The sequence below is a fragment of the Vanessa tameamea genome, chromosome 20, assembly GCF_037043105.1.
Source record: "Vanessa tameamea isolate UH-Manoa-2023 chromosome 20, ilVanTame1 primary haplotype, whole genome shotgun sequence".
NCBI lineage: Eukaryota > Metazoa > Arthropoda > Insecta > Lepidoptera > Nymphalidae > Vanessa > Vanessa tameamea.
In genome coordinates, this window is record NC_087328.1 from 365,229 (window position 1) to 383,268 (window position 18,040).

Consider the following 18,040-nt stretch of genomic DNA (forward strand, 5'->3'; position numbering starts at 1 on the left):
TTAACAGGAAATAATGCAAATGAAATTCCATGAACTTATCCGATGGAAGGTCTCGATACTTGCCGTAGTTATTTTAAGATTTCTTTGGAGGAGCATTTTTAATATTATTTTTTAGAAAGTGCAAAGCATTATGTAGTTTATTGATAGATATTGTTTAACGATAAATCTATTGGACTTAAATAACCAGTCTCCCAACAATCTGTACAAACTATTACGATATTGTGTAACTAAACATTTAAGACTTAGATACGGAACCATCGGTGCGCGATTCATACTCTCACTTGACTAGGTTTTAAAAGGTGTTCATTTTGGATTCCCATTTTTAACAAATCACGACCCGTTAATGTCGTTCCTACAAGTTTTTACATCACATACACAATTTTAAAGGCGAGCTTTTGAATAACGCCTCGTAGACAATTCTACCATCCGTAAGCAAAACGAATATATTTTGAAAATAGTAACCGCACTTAGACGACAGCGAGTTAGAGGTTATGTAGTAGCATGTTAGGTACAAATTGCTTATTTGTTCATTTTAACAAAACTTTAAATGAATTTCTATGATTTTATTTTCCATTGCTCATGGTTTAGGCATTTAACGACATTAACGAAGCAAGTACAAATTATTCATACAAACTCTCTAAATTTCGCAGCTTACGTTGGATTTCTAATTAAATACTACGTGTACATACAAATATTTAAATAATTCAATCATAGAAGTTATAATTTTGTTTATAGCAACATCGTTGAACATAAAAATTGTTTAATGTATTGGATTTATCCATTGGTAGATTATTCGATTTGAAAAAAACATGTCATCGGTCGGTACTTCCCGACGATCAACTCGTACATCCAATGTTATCAAAATATCAATTTATTTTGGAAACCTTTAAAGATATTGTAGGGATGTGTAATAGCTTTGACCTCTGTATCGATAAATTCGATGTTTTTAAAGTTACCAAAGTGTAATAAGGTAAAATATTAATAAAATAAAAAACATTGGAGCGTAACAAAAAATTTAATCTAAGAATTCAACAATTAAAATAATTTTATTTTTAGGAAAATCAAAATATTTTATAACGGAATATAATGTATATTTAATGTTTAACATTATTAGTTTTGAATTCAAATAAATAAATAAATATATTATTTACAAATAAATCGAGATAGGTTTAGGCTTTAGTTACAGAATTTATACACGTTCTTGTAACCTTTAATTGCTTCTCTTTGAAGCGGTTCGCCGCGGATTCCTTATAAGTCGTTACTAGGCATACCATAATCAAATCGTCTAAACTTTGAAAACGAACCGACCTGCCATTTCGTCTGAAGGAATGACGGCGCGGAGTGACGCAATGTTTCAGTAATGTCCCGAGGTCTGTCAAGTGCCTAACGCGGTCATTCTCAGTTCTCTACTAGCTCGATATACAATAGTACAATCAACTCGATCCCGATCGTATTAAACTGCGAGTGATCGGTTAGAATAGACATAGCGATATAGTCGATCAAGTAAACTTAAACGTCGTCTTGTGTAAGACGAGTGATGACTGATAGGACGTTTGGAGAACGAACTGGCTTTCGTTCCATGCCGGTGGAGCGTTAGTAGTGTTGCGACACTATCGATAATAGTTTCCCTTATTATACTTTCTATTAACCATTTCTAATATCGATAGTTTCGTTATCACCGTACATCACTATTCGTGTCATCTTAACGGTTTTGTGAAGCTGACGTTACCTGCTGCCGAATGTCAGTTTCTTCTCGAAACTTGTATAAAGTAAAGAAATTCACGTTTGTAAATAGTTTTAAACAGTCCTGTTTGTTGGTAACCAATTCATGTTTATATGCATTATTTAATTTTCGAGAAAAATATAATCACCATTGCATTTTTTACTTGTTTTATTTTCGACGGAATCCTAATCCCATAGCAGGTGGCTTTGTGATCATGTGTTTATTAAATAAGAACAATTTAAAATATTTACTTTTGAGATCATGTTTTTAAAATAGCAAATGGAATTCATTTACTGGAATGAAACTCTCAGGGTGTACTGTTTAACACCAGGTATGGTAATGGGGCATTTATGCAGGTGGGGGCAGAGGTGAGCGTCGATATCTAATATGGTAACCCGACCTCGAATCTCGAAACATACCTGGGTAGGATTTACGTTATAATTACATACGACCGACGCGCTCCGAGTAAGTAGAACTAAATACTGCAAATCGTGTACAGAAAGCGAGAACGGGCGCATCTGGCGCTCAGCCGTCGCGCTCTTACAGAACATAAGTTGAAGCTTCGTTATTCGTTGAGAAATCAGATTTCTAAAATATTTTCAACTTTAATGTAAAACTTTTAATCGCTGACTCGTAAGTTTTATCATTTTCAAAATTTAATTCGTAGAAATGTAAGCGTTTTCTTTGGACGAACAAATTGTAACTATACACTGTTATTATTTTTTATGGCTAATTCTCTTTTAAGTTTTTGTATATATATTGCATTTAAAAAAAAAACATTCTGATCCGACGAGCGAGCGTTATTTTACGATCAAGAAGTAACCTCAAGTAAGCTTGTCTAAAATTTCAAACTGAAAATACAAAAAAAAATTTGACTTGTACTTTATTGATATACTCTGTAGAATACTTTCCGCAAAAGTGACAGCTTTACATTTTTAATTCAACACTGCAGCATGACAATTCAAAAGTGCTTTTGCCTACTTGAATAAAGAATATTTTTTTTATATAAGTAAATTATTTAATCCAATATATTCATATAAAATTAATCTTCACTTAACAATAGTAAAAATTTATATCAGTACCAAATATACTTAACATGGAATATATTGAAATAAAACTGCAATTTTAATTAACGATTTTATTCAACAAATGCCTCGTACGATACATGATTGTGCGAAAGAATACAATAATATTGCACCAAGATATATATTAAACAGGAATGTATTCAAATACTCTTCGGACTAGATCGCTACTGGTTCGTTAATACATAACTAAATACAATAAACAAACGGTGATTATAATATCTAAACTCGAAAGAATTATTTATTTAACAATTGGTGTTGCCAGTTACTCTCAGTACCCTTGGGCCTTTGTGTTCTTCTAAAATGTTGCCACATAACATACGAAAGAGGGTAATAGTGCTTCACTATCTGGGATCGTTTAACGATTTCGTTTCGTTTTTGGGACTTTTGAGTATTTTCGTGCATCAACGTAATAACATACCTCAAACACACAAATAATGACCAGATATTCGAATAAAAAACTACTTATAAATGAATAAATTTAATTCGAACCAAATTCTAGCGTTATTATAATAAAATCTTATATCATTTAACGATAAGGCGAGCAAGCTGGAGACCTCGGCCAATATTCTAACATCTAAGTACATCTCCGTTACGATTACTCATTAAAGCAGTACATTCCGAGTGTCGGACACTAGTTTATTCGAGATTTCAACATCAACGGTATGAAAAATACTTTTGAAAATAATAATTTACAATGAAAAATTAAAATGTCAAATTCTGCACCATTTTTTAGAATATCGTCTCTAGTAATAAAATAAATAGCTACTTATAATTCAGCGAATACGATTCCTCGACCGCGGAATCGAATTGGCAGTATGTACCTTTTCCTCGATAGAAAACAATTTTAAATATATTAGCGACAATTTTCCACCCGCATAGCGTTACTACCGACCCGAAGGTCGACCGAGCCAGGCCAGGACTCCGGGGCCACCGAGCCGGGTGCGTTCTACCGCTGGTGCTGGTGCGGCTGCTGCTGGAGCTGATGCTGATGCTTGACGAAAGCGATGGCGGCCAGCTCCTTGCAGAACTCCTCAAGTACGATGAGACTCTCTACCAGCTGGTTGTGAGAGCCGCTGCACGACACAACGACCAGAATTACTATTAAATACTCAAAGAGCGATATTCGTACGGGTTATTATTGTTAGGTCGGAAGTCACCACTCGCCGTAATCACTCTAGTTCGCCGTAAGGATACTCACATTTCGTCGTAGCTGGGGTCCTCGCTCATCAACTGAAGCCGCGTATTCTCGATGACCTTCTTGTAGTTCTTAATCCTCGGCACCTCCATCGTGAGTCTCCGAGCGACTTCCTGGAGCGTCTTGAACAGGGTCGGAGTCGTCTTGGCCGTCGGCAGGTCCGGGTTCAGCAAGTACTCGTGCAGGTTCGGGTGCGGCAGCAAGGCCAACTTGGAGATGATGGACGTGAGATGCAGGTTCACCTGGTACGGCTGATCGGGCATCGTCGACAGCAACTTGAAGAGCATCTTCAGAAACGGTCCCGCGTCGAACTCCTCCTCGGAGGTCGTCGGCGCGTCTCTGCTCCGGAGCACCAGCGCCTGCGTGAAGGCGCAGCCGCCGGCCCCCCCGCAGGCCCCCCGCGAGGGTTTCGGCTCGCAGTGGGCGTGCACGGGGGCGAAGGCGTCGTCCAGGTGCAGGTCGGCCTCGGGCCGGCTGTCGTAGCTGTGCGTGGAGCTGGCGGTGTCGGCGCAGGTCACCTCCGTGGGCCAGTTGTACGTCGACGTTATGTCCAGCCAGAGCTGAAATACGCGCAGGGGTTTAATAGAGTCAATTAATGATACTTATCCGTACTACTCTTCAGATATTATAGAATTTAAATGAGCAGAATTCTTATTTTTGTGACAGTAATGTAGAGCACACTGCCAGCGGGCACGCCGTATCGCGCACAGTACCCGGTAGTGTCGTGCAGTACCTGGTAGTGTCGCGCAGTACCCGGTAGTGTCGTGCAGTACCTGGTAGTGTCGCGCAGTACCCGGTAGTGTCGTGCAGTACCTGGTAGTGTCGCGCAGTACCCGGTAGTGTCGTGCAGTACCTGGTAGTGTCGCGCAGTACCCGGTAGTGTCGTGCAGTACCTGGTAGTGTCGCGCAGTACCCGGTAGTGTCGCGCAGTACCCGGTAGTGTGGTGCAGTACCTGGTAGTGTCGCGCAGTACCCGGTAGTGTCGTGCAGTACCTGGTAGTGTCGCGCAGTACCCGGTAGTGTCGCGCAGTACCCGGTAGTGTGGTGCAGTACCTGGTAGTGTCGCGCAGTACCCGGTAGTGTCGTGCAGTACCTGGTAGTGTCGCGCAGTACCCGGTAGTGTCGCGCAGTACCCGGTAGTGTGGTGCAGTACCTGGTAGTGTCGCGCAGTACCCGGTAGTGTCGTGCAGTACCTGGTAGTGTCGCGCAGTACCCGGTAGTGTCGCGCAGTACCCGGTAGTGTCGTGCAGTACCTGGTAGTGTCGCGCAGTACCCGGTAGTGTCGCGCAGTACCCGGTAGTGTGGTGCAGTACCTGGTAGTGTCGCTGCGCGTCGTGCACGTAGTGCTCGCAGTCGGCGAGCGGCTGCGACTGCACTCCGCGAGGCAGGAGCAGCAGGAAACTGTCGGTCGAAATAAAACGAGTGATTTAGATTTAAAATCTTTAATTTCCATTCTTTATATATTACTAAAACTATTTAACATAATCCGTTTTGTATAAAAATCCAAAAGACTTAATAGTATCGTTTGTAAAATTTTCACATTAAAAATAAATGCTAAAATTAAATATTTACAAAAAAAAAATATCAATAACTTCGCAAAACAATTGTGTTTGTAACAACTGGCTTTGTAAATATTTATTTTATAAATACAAAAAAATATTACTCTGTACACATAATTTTATTTACATAAGATTATATAATATTTTAATAACTAATTATCATATTTTTTTGTACATAACACTTGCCTGAGCAACCTTTTTCATAAACAATAATTCTAAATGCTGCAAGTTAAATAAATAGAAAAAAAAACTAAATTATAAATGTTTCTTAAATGCTTACACGAGATGTCGATTAAAACAACTAATGCTTGACTCCATTTTGACATGGGGCATTTTGTAACGAATTAATCACTTTGGGGCACTTAAGCATTATCAGCTTAAAAGTTTTTCAGAAAATAGATATGTATAATAAGATATTTAATTTCAATTCTTATATGTTTGGGGCTTTATGTGCCTCGTAATCGTTTAATGAGGCATGATATAACGAAAAATATAATTGAAAAGCATTAAGTAAAATCATATAAATTGTTTATATGGTTTTAGAACTTTTTAATTTGTTAATACATAGTACCTTAATACTGTTAACAAATCTCGATTTTTTTACATATAAATACTTATTATATTATAGATATTATTAGTATTATAAAAATTAGTTCAAAGCGTGAGTTCTTAAAATATACCACATTAATTGTACTATGTTAACAAATATATTTAAATAAAATATAAAAAATAATGTATATTGGTGATTCATAAATTCATATTTTAATTATGGCATTGTTGTACCGATAGGAACAATTGTTTTAAAACATTTTAGTATTATAGTAAATCGTAATGATATGTAAAATAAAATTAATCAAATAAAATTATGTTAATGAAACTTATTCTAGTTATTGCAACGATGTTACAATCTCGGTTATGAGTTTTCTGTTGCCATTATTTCTTCGATTCGTTCTTTGAGTTGTTCTAAACGCCTAGAAGTTTAGATAAGCTTAACAAGCATGAATTCTATATAGGTTAAAATATTATCTCACGAATAAATAACATTATTATTGAATATAACTTTTTTGACGTTTTATCTCTAGGTTTATTTGTGAACATTTATTTAACATTCCGAAATAAAAAAGAGCTGTTTTCAACCGACTTCAAAAACGAGGTGGCCCTCAATTTTGTATCTATATCTATCTATTCTAATAAAGGAGTTCTCCTTTATTAATTCTTACTTTTTTCCTATTATCTAATTCTTTTTAAGATAAGATACTAATGATTTAATTTTTGATTACCTTCTTTTCAAAATCAAAATGTACTTTGTTTAAGTAGGCTTTTACAAGCACTTTTGAATCGTCATTTAACAAACCATATTAAGTGAAGCTTTATAAAACCCAACTATTTGTAAAACCTAACTGAAACTATTAAATAAATTGGCATAAATGTTTTACCAGAAGATACAGCGCCTATCGAAGAAGCTTTTAGTTAATTATATTATTATACAAATCGTTTCGCTTTGTAATTCCACATTTTTTAAATATGGACTTCAAATATGGATTTCAATACAACCGTGACTTTCAGGTTTTTAGAATAGATGTAGACACATTTTTGAAGTCGGTTTTTATATAAATTTCCATAGATTTTATACGTATAAATGATGAGAATTTGTGCATATATTTAACCTAAAGTATAATATATATTGTTTAGAGATAAAATGACATTTTTAGTCTTCATTTGAATATTAAAACAAATAAATATGGCTAGGATGAATATATACAATCTGTCTGCGTCTGTTTAAAATACATATTGTAAGAGTCAGATTTAAGCAGCCTTTTTAAATAATTTAACGAATTTGACTTGCCATATGGTTTTTTGAATGATTTAAATTTAAGTAAATATAAAGTGTTGTAAGAGAGTGTTAAGTATTTACAGGTGAGTGCAAAGTGCAAAATGAAATATTTAGTGAGATGTGTTTTATGTTACATTTTAAAATGTTTTTAGTCGAGGCTGGAGATTAAGTCGTGCGTTTAGAGGGAGTGTAGGGGGCGGCGTGGGGGGGCTACGCTACCTGTTGACGACGCGATGTATGTTGTCGTCGGCGTGCGCCAGCAGCCCGCCCGCGCGCTCGTCCGTGGCCAGCGACTCCCTGCGACACACACTTCCTATATTGACCGCCAGACCCGTAGAAGTTACGTTATGACAGTAATATGAATAAACAAAGATTATTTCCACTTGGAGTGCTACTAAGTTATTTTAGGTTTCTAACCAATTAATAGTTCGTTTATACTTCATCACTCTATAAAGTGACACGAACTCGACGATCACATCATGCCCCATCACCTACGTGGCCAGTATATAATACCATCAACCAACCACCAACCCACCCCCTCCCTGATCATATCGTGCCCCGTTCCCCACTCGGCCATTATTTCGTGCCCCGTTACCCACTCGGGCCGTCGGCACCCGCGGGGCTCACCGGGCGCGCTCCCGCTCGCGCGCGAGGCTGAGGTCGTTGAGGCGCTCCCGCTCGTCCTGCAGCGCCGGCCCGGCGGCGCGGTAGGCGCGCGCGCACACGCGCGACAGCACCAGCCGGTCGATGCTGTGCTCCGTGCCCTTCTCGATCACGGCCTGCGGGTCAGACGCCTCCGTTAGGCGGCGGGGGATCGGCCTGGACGAGCGCACGGGCGCCCGGGCGTCCGGGGCGGCGGCGGTACCTCGAAGAAGCGCAGCGTCTCGAGCGTGAGGTCGTGGTCGCCGCGCAGACAGCGCAGCGCCAGCGCGCGCAGCGGCCCCCACTCGCCCGCGCCCCCCTCCCCCTCGCCCGCCAGCCAGCTCGAGAACTCTGACAGGACACGGTACAAAATGTAAATTTTGATTACATACGCATTCATTGTCGCATCGGTGTGAATACTGCAGTATAGGAGGACTTACCGTTTCAGGTTTTTTGATTCACTGAATGATTTATAAATTACTTAAAACCCTCAAATTAGTAACAATACTTTTTATATAATTATCTCGGAAAATTAGTTTTCGTCGGGTGTCCCTCGGGGCTCTACCCTGGGGCCGTTCTCGTCAGTAGTCGTCGTGAGTGGTAGGCTCACCGTTGACGAGGTCCTGCGAGTCGAGCACGCGCAGACACTTGGCGAGCACGGCGGTGGCGAGGATGGCGCTCCGCGGCTCGGCCAGCTCCTCCGCCGCCGGCTCCAGGAACTGCGTGCGAAAGGCACGGGACAGGTGACACGCTATGATGGGGTGACACTCCTGCGGGGGAGGGGGGACACCACACTTAATAAATAACATAGAATACAAAAGAATACATACATTATTTCATCTAATGAGTAATTAAATTAGGTACTGAAATGTATTCGACGTCTGTTTTCAGCTTATCGGTTTAAGATAAAAAAATACCATAAAAACACATTGTGGCTCGATTATAAATGTATAGCTTGCAATATTCGTTACATAGAATTAATTTTTTTGTTATATTTATTCATAGCAAAAAATAAATATAAACAGTAAATAAATGACCAACTTTTTAGTACTGGTACTCAACCCTCCCTTCACTGACCTTCATCAACGTATCGATGTAGTCGAGCCACGAGAAGAAGGCGGTCAGCTCCCGGTAGCCGTAGAAGTTGTTGTAGTTCTTATCGCCGAAGTCCTGCGCCACGTACCTGCAACGCAACGCCGCTATAGAGCGGGGGCGAGCCCGCAGCGCCCGGAGTAGGGGAAGGGGGGGGGGGTGACACGGAGCGACACTCACGCCCACGTGATGCTGAGCTGGTCCACGGCGGCGGGGTCGAGGTCGGGGGGCAGCGCGCGGTAGCGGCGCTGCAGGCGCGCCGCCAGCCGCTCGCAGGCGGGGCTGCAGCCCGTCACCAGCGCCGCGATGTCGTCCTCCGCCAGCGACGACACGATCAGCACGCCCTCGCACGCGCGCAGCACCACCTGGTTGTCCTGCGCACGCGAGAGGTTGGAGTCCCTTCGGAGCTTGCGATCGAAACCAAAGAGTCATTTGTGTCAGTACTCACGGCGCTGTCCAGGTAGGACAGCAGCAGGTCGATCAGCAGAAACTTGTCGTTGTCGTCGTACACGGTTTTGTGACTCTTCGAGGAAACATTGTCGTCCCCCGCGGAGCTGCTCGACTGCACGTAATTATCGTCCTTATTCACTCTCACGATGGACACCGTTTTCAACGGATTGGGCGCCATGTCCACCTCGAATAGAGGATTCTTCTTGGGAGTCTGCGCTTTGCTTTTGATGGGTATCAGTGTTTTGATGTCTTCCGGGATCATCATCAGACTCGCGGTGTCCTCCACGAATGGCGTGGTGAAAATGTTAGCTAAGCCTGGCTCCTTTCTCACGAGACCGCACAGGGTGAGGAGAAGTTCCACTTCCTCCTTCTCCGTCGGGGATGCAGGACTTTCGTTGCAGATTAGGAGCATTCTCTATAAGAATTTTGTTCAAATGAAATTTTGACAGGTATCAATTTATTTAATGGGTCAGCATATTTAACAGTGCACAATAGGCACATGAAAGAAAACTTGTTTCTGTTTCACTATGACAAGAGCTCATGGTGCGTCACTAATGGGAAGTGGGGAGTGTGAGGCGTACCTGCAGAGGTCTGTACACGTGGGGGCTGTTGAGACAGGGGCTCCTGGTGCGCCGCAGCAGGGAGGTGGCGAGAGTGAGCGCGGAGTAGCGCGCACCGGGTGGGCGGTCCACAGACACCAGAAGCGACAACGCATCCAGCACGCCTACGGAGCGCTGGATCACTGCCTCCAGGCATGGGCCCACAGTGCCACCTTGTTGCTCTTTCTCCTCATCTACTATTAACTGAATGGAATTTCAATATAATTTAGTGCTATGGTGAATATTTTGATCCAGTATAAAATTTCCAACATACCAACCATATATTTTAATTTTTTAGAAAGTAGGTATTCTGTCTGGCCATGGTCCACCTATGGTAAATGTTCACCAACACCCATAGACATTGGCATAGAATAAATATTAACCTATCCTTACATCACTAATGTGCTGCCAATCTTGGGAACAAAGATGATACATCTACCATTTCTACATATTACTATTTTGCATTAGAATATACGAAGAGTAGCTGGTACCTACACAGGCAGGCTGTCACAAAGCCCTACTGCCCGAATGTAATAATAATATTTTAAAGCCTTTTTTTTCACAAATGTAGGTTTATGTTTTACCCGTATACATTATATGCACCTACACTATCTTACAAGATAAAGAAAAACTTGATGAGTCACTTAAATGCTAAATAATAAATATAATTTACAATGCTATATAATAATCTGAATAAAAGTAATTTCTAGAGACTGCTGTACTGTTAGTTTTAATATCCCTAGGACATTAAATATATTATACACACAACACATACAATATTATACACATAAAACATAAATAAAATGCACTCAGCATATATTTAAACTTCACTTAATTATACAACTATGATAACACCATAGCAAATTTTAAGAAGAGAGTTAGTTAGGAGTTTTTAACTCAAAAATAGCATTTCTACTTAGTATTTATTCTAACCTGGAGCATCTGGTGTAAGTGATGTGGTACCCTCGTGTCTTCAAAATGTACTTTGGAACTTTCTTCATAGTTCTGATAGAAGTTCACTACCATTTTCCAGTGATATTCAAAATCCTCTAGCCTTGTAGCTGGCGGAGCTAACTGATATGACAAAAAATAAAGTTAAATTAAAGTTAAAACTCTGTTTCTTTTGTTATATCTCTTAGTATAATTATACAACACTCTGACAAAACATAACTATTTAAGGTTTTAATTAGTTGAAACTAATCTAAACAACATATATAAATGAAATAAAACTTACTACGTCCGCAGCGGTTTGTAAAACATCTGAAAATCTGCTTAGCATATTAGTTGATAGTTAAATCTGTGTCATGACACCTGCTGCTGTAGAAATTGATTTTTAACGTTAGAAATAGCTGATAATTATTTGTTAGGGACTTTTAAATGCACCCATCATATGGCTTAGAAAATACTAAACACCGAAGTATTTACTTTGATAATGTCATTGCATATCGAATTGTCAATTTTCCATTTTCTTGTGATACATGTCAAATGCAGAATTTTACAGATTACTAATATATCATATCATATTAATTTATTTTCTTATGAATTGAGCAATATAAAAAGTGCAATACCTATTAAAGTAAGAGAATCTCTCCCAAGAAATGAGGGAGGGAGAGGTCAAAATCAAAATATTCTTTATTCAAGTAGGCTTTTACAAACACTTTTGAATCGTCATTTAACACACTATATTAAGTGAAGCTACCACCGGTTGGGAATGTAGATGTAGTTACAAATTTTCAATATTTAAAATACAAAGTTATGTTAGTTAAATATGTATATAACATATCCTACCTGAAAGTCAACAAGTATTAATTCCGCGATTTTTTATCACCTATATAATCTTGTATTGAATAATATGCTTTTTAATTACTGTATTTTTTACAAATGATTTGATTTATGAATCGGCAAAGTTTAAAATATCTGCGGAATTTTATTATAAAAAACAGATACCTTGCCTAAAGAAGGAATTATTGACTTTGCGGAGTCGGAAACTTGACGTTATAAGCTTATCCTTGCGTCTCGTGTACATACAATGATTATCACTGATTCTATCAAAGTGATCAATTTTACTGTGAATATACATATTATGTAAATATATTGTGACGCAACAATGAGTATTCCTACTTTGTTAAAAACATCCCGAAATCTTTAGCTCCTAGATTATTAATAAACCGGACTGCTCTCTTTTGTAAAGAAGAATAATACTTATAGCTATAGACTATGTTGCTCGACTATGAATTGGTGGATATATATAACGCAGAATTACATTAATTATCTTTAACACAACGTAATTGTAACATTGTACAATGTTACGTTCCCAAGCACAATCAGATCCACGGATGTTAATAATTAACCATAGTCTGTTATTCAATTGTTTCCTTTCTACTTTTGTAAGAAATGAAAGGTTATTTTAATCTCTATCCATCAGTATTCGTTTCTTTGTCCAAAATAACATCCATGGAACTGCTTTTATTTCAAAAATAAATCTTTTAAAACTTAACATTTGAATTTTGGTTGGGTTAGGTTAGTTTTATCGAATCTTAACTTAAAAGAAAAATTTAAAATTTTTGACATATCTATATTTTTGTAATTCTGGAATCATGCTTTGTCGATCCTTTCTTTAAACCCGAAACTCGGTGCAGCCCTTATCTTGACATTTGTTATTTGACAACTTGACAGATTGATTTTCATAACAAAAAATGAGGTTTATTGTTATTTGAAGCTGTTGTGTATTTTAATATTATAAATGATACGGCTTTTTTATTTGTAGGTACATAAAATACTTTTATTTAGGCAATATTCTTATACATAAACGTTAAAAATGTCTGACGACGAAGTTATACGCTTTGAAATTACTGACTATGATTTGGATAACGAATTCAATCCTAACAGAAATCGAAGAGCTAAGAAAGAACACCAGATATATGGTTCGTAACTAGTTAATCAATTAATTGTTTAATTATGAAACATATAGGGTATATATTTTATATGGCTTTATTTAATCAACCATATCGTAGACATGTATCTCAATAAGTCTGACACAGGAACAGCAAGTACTGTACATAAATGTTATTTCACGCTCAAAACTTTACAGTTCGTCCTTTAGTTGTTATGATAGTTTAGTTAGTAAAATTACTATGTATATACTATATGTATTTCATAACAGTTCTGATAAAAAGAAAATATTGTGTAATTAATATATCTTTGCTGGTAGGTATATGGGCAAAAGACAGTGATGAAGAAGATAATGAAGATAACATCAGACAAAGGAGTCGCAAGCCAAAAGACTTCTCGGCTCCTATTGGCTTTGTGGCAGGAGGTGTTCATCAGGCTGGCAAGAAAAAAGAAGAGAAAAAGAAAGGTATCTGTAATGTGTAATTAATGTTTACGAAACATCAAATCTGTACTAATATAATTAATACGAAAGAAACTATCTGTTTGCACTGAACCAATTTAAATGACCAATTTTGCACACATAAAGCCACATGTTCAGCTGGTATATAATATTTTTTTTATTTGCTCACAGAAGTATTAGAGAAGTCAGAAGCATCCACATCTCGACCCAAATTTGCAGACAGCTCAGATGAGGATGAACCAGCAAATCCAGACGAAAGAGAAACTGCAGGAATTCGTCGCACAGGGCAAGGTTTAAGAGGTGTCAACCTTGGAGGAAGTGTTGGAGCTTGGGAAAAGCATACCAAAGGAATTGGTGCTAAGCTTTTGTTACAGGTAATGTTTAATATTTAAATGTGTATGCAATTAGGTTGATGTAGTTCAGAAGTTTTTATTATGAACTATTTGGGGACTGTCAAACTGCTGAGAATAAATTATGCACAGGTGGTCAATCTATCATGGACCTGTGCATAAATTAATAAAGTATGTGCCATCTACTTCATGACATTATCATTTTGAAGGGTAAGTGAGCTAGTGTTGCACAAGGCACAAGGGAGATAATATCTTAGTTCCTAATCTTAGTGGTGCCTTATAATATACAGTTAAACATTCCTTACATCACAGGAATGGTTAACTGTTTACTTTTGTAGTGTATAACTCAAGTCTTACTTACATTTAATTAAACTTTACATTTTTATAAAATAATTTCATTCTGAATTCAATAGAAATAAGAAAAATATTTATCACTAAACTTCACTGAATTCAGTGTTACCTGGCAATCTGTTCACATCCGACTCAGAGGACCATATTTTGAATATTGAATTACTGTAAAAAATTATTGGTAGTGAAATTATTCTCATGACCCAATGAAACTGATTCCTGATATAAGTTTTCTTCCTAAGTTGGGGTAGTCTTATTTATAACTATTAATGGTTGTTTATTTGCAGATGGGTTACCAACCCGGAAGAGGTCTGGGTAAAGATCTACAGGGTATATCAGCGCCTGTAGAAGCTACTGTGAGAAAAGGAAGAGGTGCTATCGGAGCTTACGGACCTGAAAAAGCAGCTGTAAGAGAACTTATTCATTTCATTCATTTATTTTAAAACATTATAACCGAGGAGCTGTTTTTACTAGTTTGGGTAACTTTAATCATGGAGATAAATTTTATATTGCTTTCAGCAAAAAGCGAAAAAAGATGAGGAACGCCGTCAGAAAGAGAAAGAAAAAGAGGAAGAAGGCAGCAAGGAGAAGACTTGCAACTGGAAAAAGTCTCACAAGGGTCGCTACTTCTACAGGGATGCAGCAGATGTGATACAAGAGGGTAAACCCACCATGCATACTATTAGCAGGTATTCACAATATTCTAAATAATAAAAAAAATATAAATTACATTTACTCACGACATAGGAGTCGAGATGTAAATAAAACACGGGGATCTCACTGAAATCGTGGGTTAAAATACTGAGTCTTCCGTTTGTGTCGCAGCGACGAGCTGTCGCGCGTGCCGGTCATCGACCTGACGGGGCGCGAGAAGAAGGTGCTGAGCGGCTACCACGCGCTGCGGGCCGCCGCGCCGCGCTACGAGCACGAGCCGCGCCGCGCCTGCACGCGCTTCCAGGCACCCGAGCTGGCGCACAACCTGCAGCTCATGGTGGACTGCTGCGAGCAGGACATCATCCGCAACGCGCGCGAGCTGCGCCAGGCCGAGGACGAGATCGTGGTGCTGGGCCGCGACCTCGAGGACTACGACGCCAAGCTGCGCGACGAGGACGACGTCATCGACCGCGTGCAGGCCATCCTCTCGCGCGTCGAGAGGCTCGACCGGGCCGACGCCTCGCTGGACACCGCCCACGACGTGCTCTCGGATTTGAAGGTACGGTCCGTCGACGAGATCCGGCCACTCGGCCGACCGGTCGTCTGAATCTCATCCCCCATCTTCCGACAGGAGTCGTTCCCGCTCGAGTACGAAACGTTCGGGCTCGGGACCATCGCCGGCAACATCGTCGGCCCGCTGCTCAGCGCGCTGCTGACCAAGTGGGACCCGCTCGAGAGCCCCGACGGGCCCGTGCCCGCCTTCGCCCGCTGGCGGCCGCTGCTCACGGGCGAGGCGTACGATGCGCTGCTGGGGCAGCTGCTGCTGCCGCCGCTGGCGCGCGCGGCCGAGGCGTGGGAGCCGCGCGAGCCGGCGCGCATGGTGGCGGCGCTGGAGGCCTGGCGCGGCGCGGGCCCGGCCTGGCTGCCGCGCGCGGTGGCGGCGCGCCACGTGGCGCCGCGCCTGCTGGGCGCCGTGCGCGCCTGGGACCCCACGCGCGACACGCTGCCCGTGCACCGCTGGGTGCTGCCGTGGCACGCGCTGGCGGGCGAGGCGCTGGCGGCGGCGGTGTACCCGCTCATCCGCTCGCGGCTGGCGGCGGCGCTGGCGGCGTGGCACCCGGCCGACGCGTCGGCGCGGCCGCTGCTGGCGGCGTGGCGCGACGCGTGGGGGCCGGCGCTGGTGCCGCTGCTGCACCACCACGTGCTGCCCAAGCTGGAGCATTGCCTGCGCGCCGCGCCCGTCGAGCTCGTCGGCCGCGAGAACGGTACTCGGACTACCCCAATATAGTTGTCTCGCAGGGGTCGATCCCTGGACCTTTTTTCTATCTCGTGTGCATCGCCGATCTCGATCGCAGACACAAACATGAGACGGTAACGGTGAGGACACTTTCGGGTAATGTGAGTGCTAAACAATACGAACGAACTCCTCGCAGCGGCGTGGCTGTGGTGCGTGCAGTGGCTGGAGCTGCTGGGCGCGCCCACGCTGGGCGCGCTGGCGGCGCGGGCGCTGCTGCCGCGCTGGCTGGGCGCGCTGGCGGCGTGGCTCAACTCGGCGCCGCCGCACGCCACCGTGCTCGCCTCCTACTCCGCCTTCCGCGTGAGTCCGACTCTCGGTGTTCAGAGTTAGAAGTAGCTGCTGATGTCATTCATCAGCTTCGGTTCTTTCGTTTCGTGTCCCGTCTACTTTATACGTCAGCCAATAGACGCTCATGAAGTATTACTCATTCGCTTCGCTTGCGTTTTAGGGAGTTCCTCGTCAAGTGTTAGACGTACAAAAGATAAAAGATAGCGATTCAGTGGTCTGAGCGAGAGAAAACAACTGACGGACAGACTTACTTTAGCATTTATAATATTAGTATAGATTTTTACAATGAACCTAAAAATAACTCCGACGATTGTTAGGAACCTTTCATAGATCCAATTATCATACGACATATCTGTATGAATATAAGCGAAATACCACTGACCCATCATGAGATCACCGAAGCTGGAGGTCGATGAAGTTGACTTTAAATTTAACTTGGTCACTCCTTTACTGACACAGACGCTCACTAAGTAATTATTTTTGGAAATTTCTACTTCAAGTGAGGAAATGGGAGGGGTAGTTGTACGAATTTTATCTGAAATCAGGGAGGACAGCTAGTAATATAATTATGAATATAATGGGCATGCTGGTATTAATTTAACATATAATTACAGAAAATGTTCCCAGAAGAAGTTCTCAAAGAGCCCGTGGTACGTGACGCGTTCAGGAAAGCCCTGGATATGATGAACCGAAGCACTGATATCGATTCCATTGAGCCTCCCCCTCCACCTCGCTTCACCCCCTCTGACTCTAAGGACACCTCCAAAATTGACATACTGGCATCAGTGGCTCAGCAGAAGAGCTTCTCCGAGCTTCTAGAATCTAGATGTATTGAAAAGGGGATAACATTCGTCCCCATCGCAGGAAAACTAAGGGAGGGAAGGCCCCTGTACAAGATCGGGGAGTTACACTGTTATGTTATACGCAACGTGATAATGTATTCCAATGATGGGGGCAGGACGTTCGCCCCTATAGGTCTGGACAGGTTGCTGAGTTTAGTGGAGGAGTGAATTGAGTAAATTATTAAAACATTAATTAACTGTTTCATTTAACATTACTATATCTTTTTTAATTGCATAGGAAGGAGGACAGACAAATGAGCCATTCAACTGGTTATATTGACCTTAAATATAACAGGCTTGCCACTTTATTAACCATGTAACCGGCATGAATGACATCCAAGCAAGCAAATATATCCTACGTTCAAAGAATAACGTTAATTAATGTAGAACATAATTGGTTAAGTGATAATTATTTACTACCTGATGTGTTCAGAAGTTTTCATATACAGAGGAATACTCTATAATCTATAATATTGTATATTCCTACCCCAAAGAGGTCAAAAGTTAAATAAACAACATTTGACATTGAATTGACGCGTTGTCATTGGTACTAGCGCACAATATAGATATAAGCCAATCACGTGGCACACTTAAATCTACGGTTTGTGAATCTTTATTCGTTTTTCGATTTGAATAGACTATCTTATATATTAATTTTAACTTTGCCGTTTCATAAATTCAAATCATTTGTAAAAAAAATACATTGATAGGAAAGCATATTATTCAATAC

General features: G+C 41.0%; 2 protein-coding genes across 2 annotated transcripts; one reads left to right on the forward strand and one right to left on the reverse strand.

Annotated features, from left to right (window-relative positions):
* Nucleotides 1-2,870: 2,870 nt before the first annotated feature.
* Nucleotides 2,871-11,665, reverse strand: LOC113403734 (FHF complex subunit HOOK interacting protein 2A-like). Its single transcript, XM_026644312.2, has 13 exons — nucleotides 11,414-11,665; nucleotides 11,113-11,253; nucleotides 10,162-10,383; nucleotides 9,579-9,995; nucleotides 9,311-9,504; nucleotides 9,116-9,221; nucleotides 8,649-8,808; nucleotides 8,262-8,389; nucleotides 8,024-8,175; nucleotides 7,616-7,693; nucleotides 5,317-5,404; nucleotides 4,007-4,563; nucleotides 2,871-3,881 (listed from the first exon to the last, which is right to left on the reverse strand). Exons 1-13 carry the CDS (start codon nucleotides 11,456-11,458, stop codon nucleotides 3,755-3,757), a joined length of 2,415 nt encoding a protein of 804 aa, XP_026500097.2. The 5' UTR covers nucleotides 11,459-11,665; the 3' UTR covers nucleotides 2,871-3,754.
* Nucleotides 11,666-12,848: 1,183 nt separating this feature from the next.
* Nucleotides 12,849-17,503, forward strand: LOC113403768 (septin-interacting protein 1). The gene is made up of 9 exons (XM_064218025.1): nucleotides 12,849-13,103; nucleotides 13,391-13,537; nucleotides 13,703-13,905; nucleotides 14,517-14,636; nucleotides 14,749-14,918; nucleotides 15,055-15,442; nucleotides 15,515-16,148; nucleotides 16,317-16,480; nucleotides 17,083-17,503. The coding sequence occupies exons 1-9, from the start codon at nucleotides 12,998-13,000 to the stop codon at nucleotides 17,476-17,478; spliced, it is 2,328 nt and encodes a 775-aa protein (XP_064074095.1). The 5' UTR covers nucleotides 12,849-12,997; the 3' UTR covers nucleotides 17,479-17,503.
* Nucleotides 17,504-18,040: the final 537 nt, after the last annotated feature.

Coding starts and splice junctions, on each gene's coding strand:
- LOC113403734 (XM_026644312.2), bottom strand. CDS start 11,458: ATGCTAAGCAGATTTTCAGATGTTTTACAAACCGCTGCGGACGTA. Junction 8,809..9,115: donor ACATCGATACGTTGATGAAG/GTCAGTGAAGGG, acceptor CCTCCCCCGCAG/GAGTGTCACCCCATCATAGC. Junction 4,564..5,316: donor ACGCGCAGCGACACTACCAG/GTACTGCACCAC, acceptor CGCGTATTTCAG/CTCTGGCTGGACATAACGTC.
- LOC113403768 (XM_064218025.1), top strand. CDS start 12,998: ATGTCTGACGACGAAGTTATACGCTTTGAAATTACTGACTATGATTTG. Junction 14,919..15,054: donor ACCATGCATACTATTAGCAG/GTATTCACAATA, acceptor TTTGTGTCGCAG/CGACGAGCTGTCGCGCGTGC. Junction 16,481..17,082: donor CCTCCTACTCCGCCTTCCGC/GTGAGTCCGACT, acceptor ATATAATTACAG/AAAATGTTCCCAGAAGAAGT.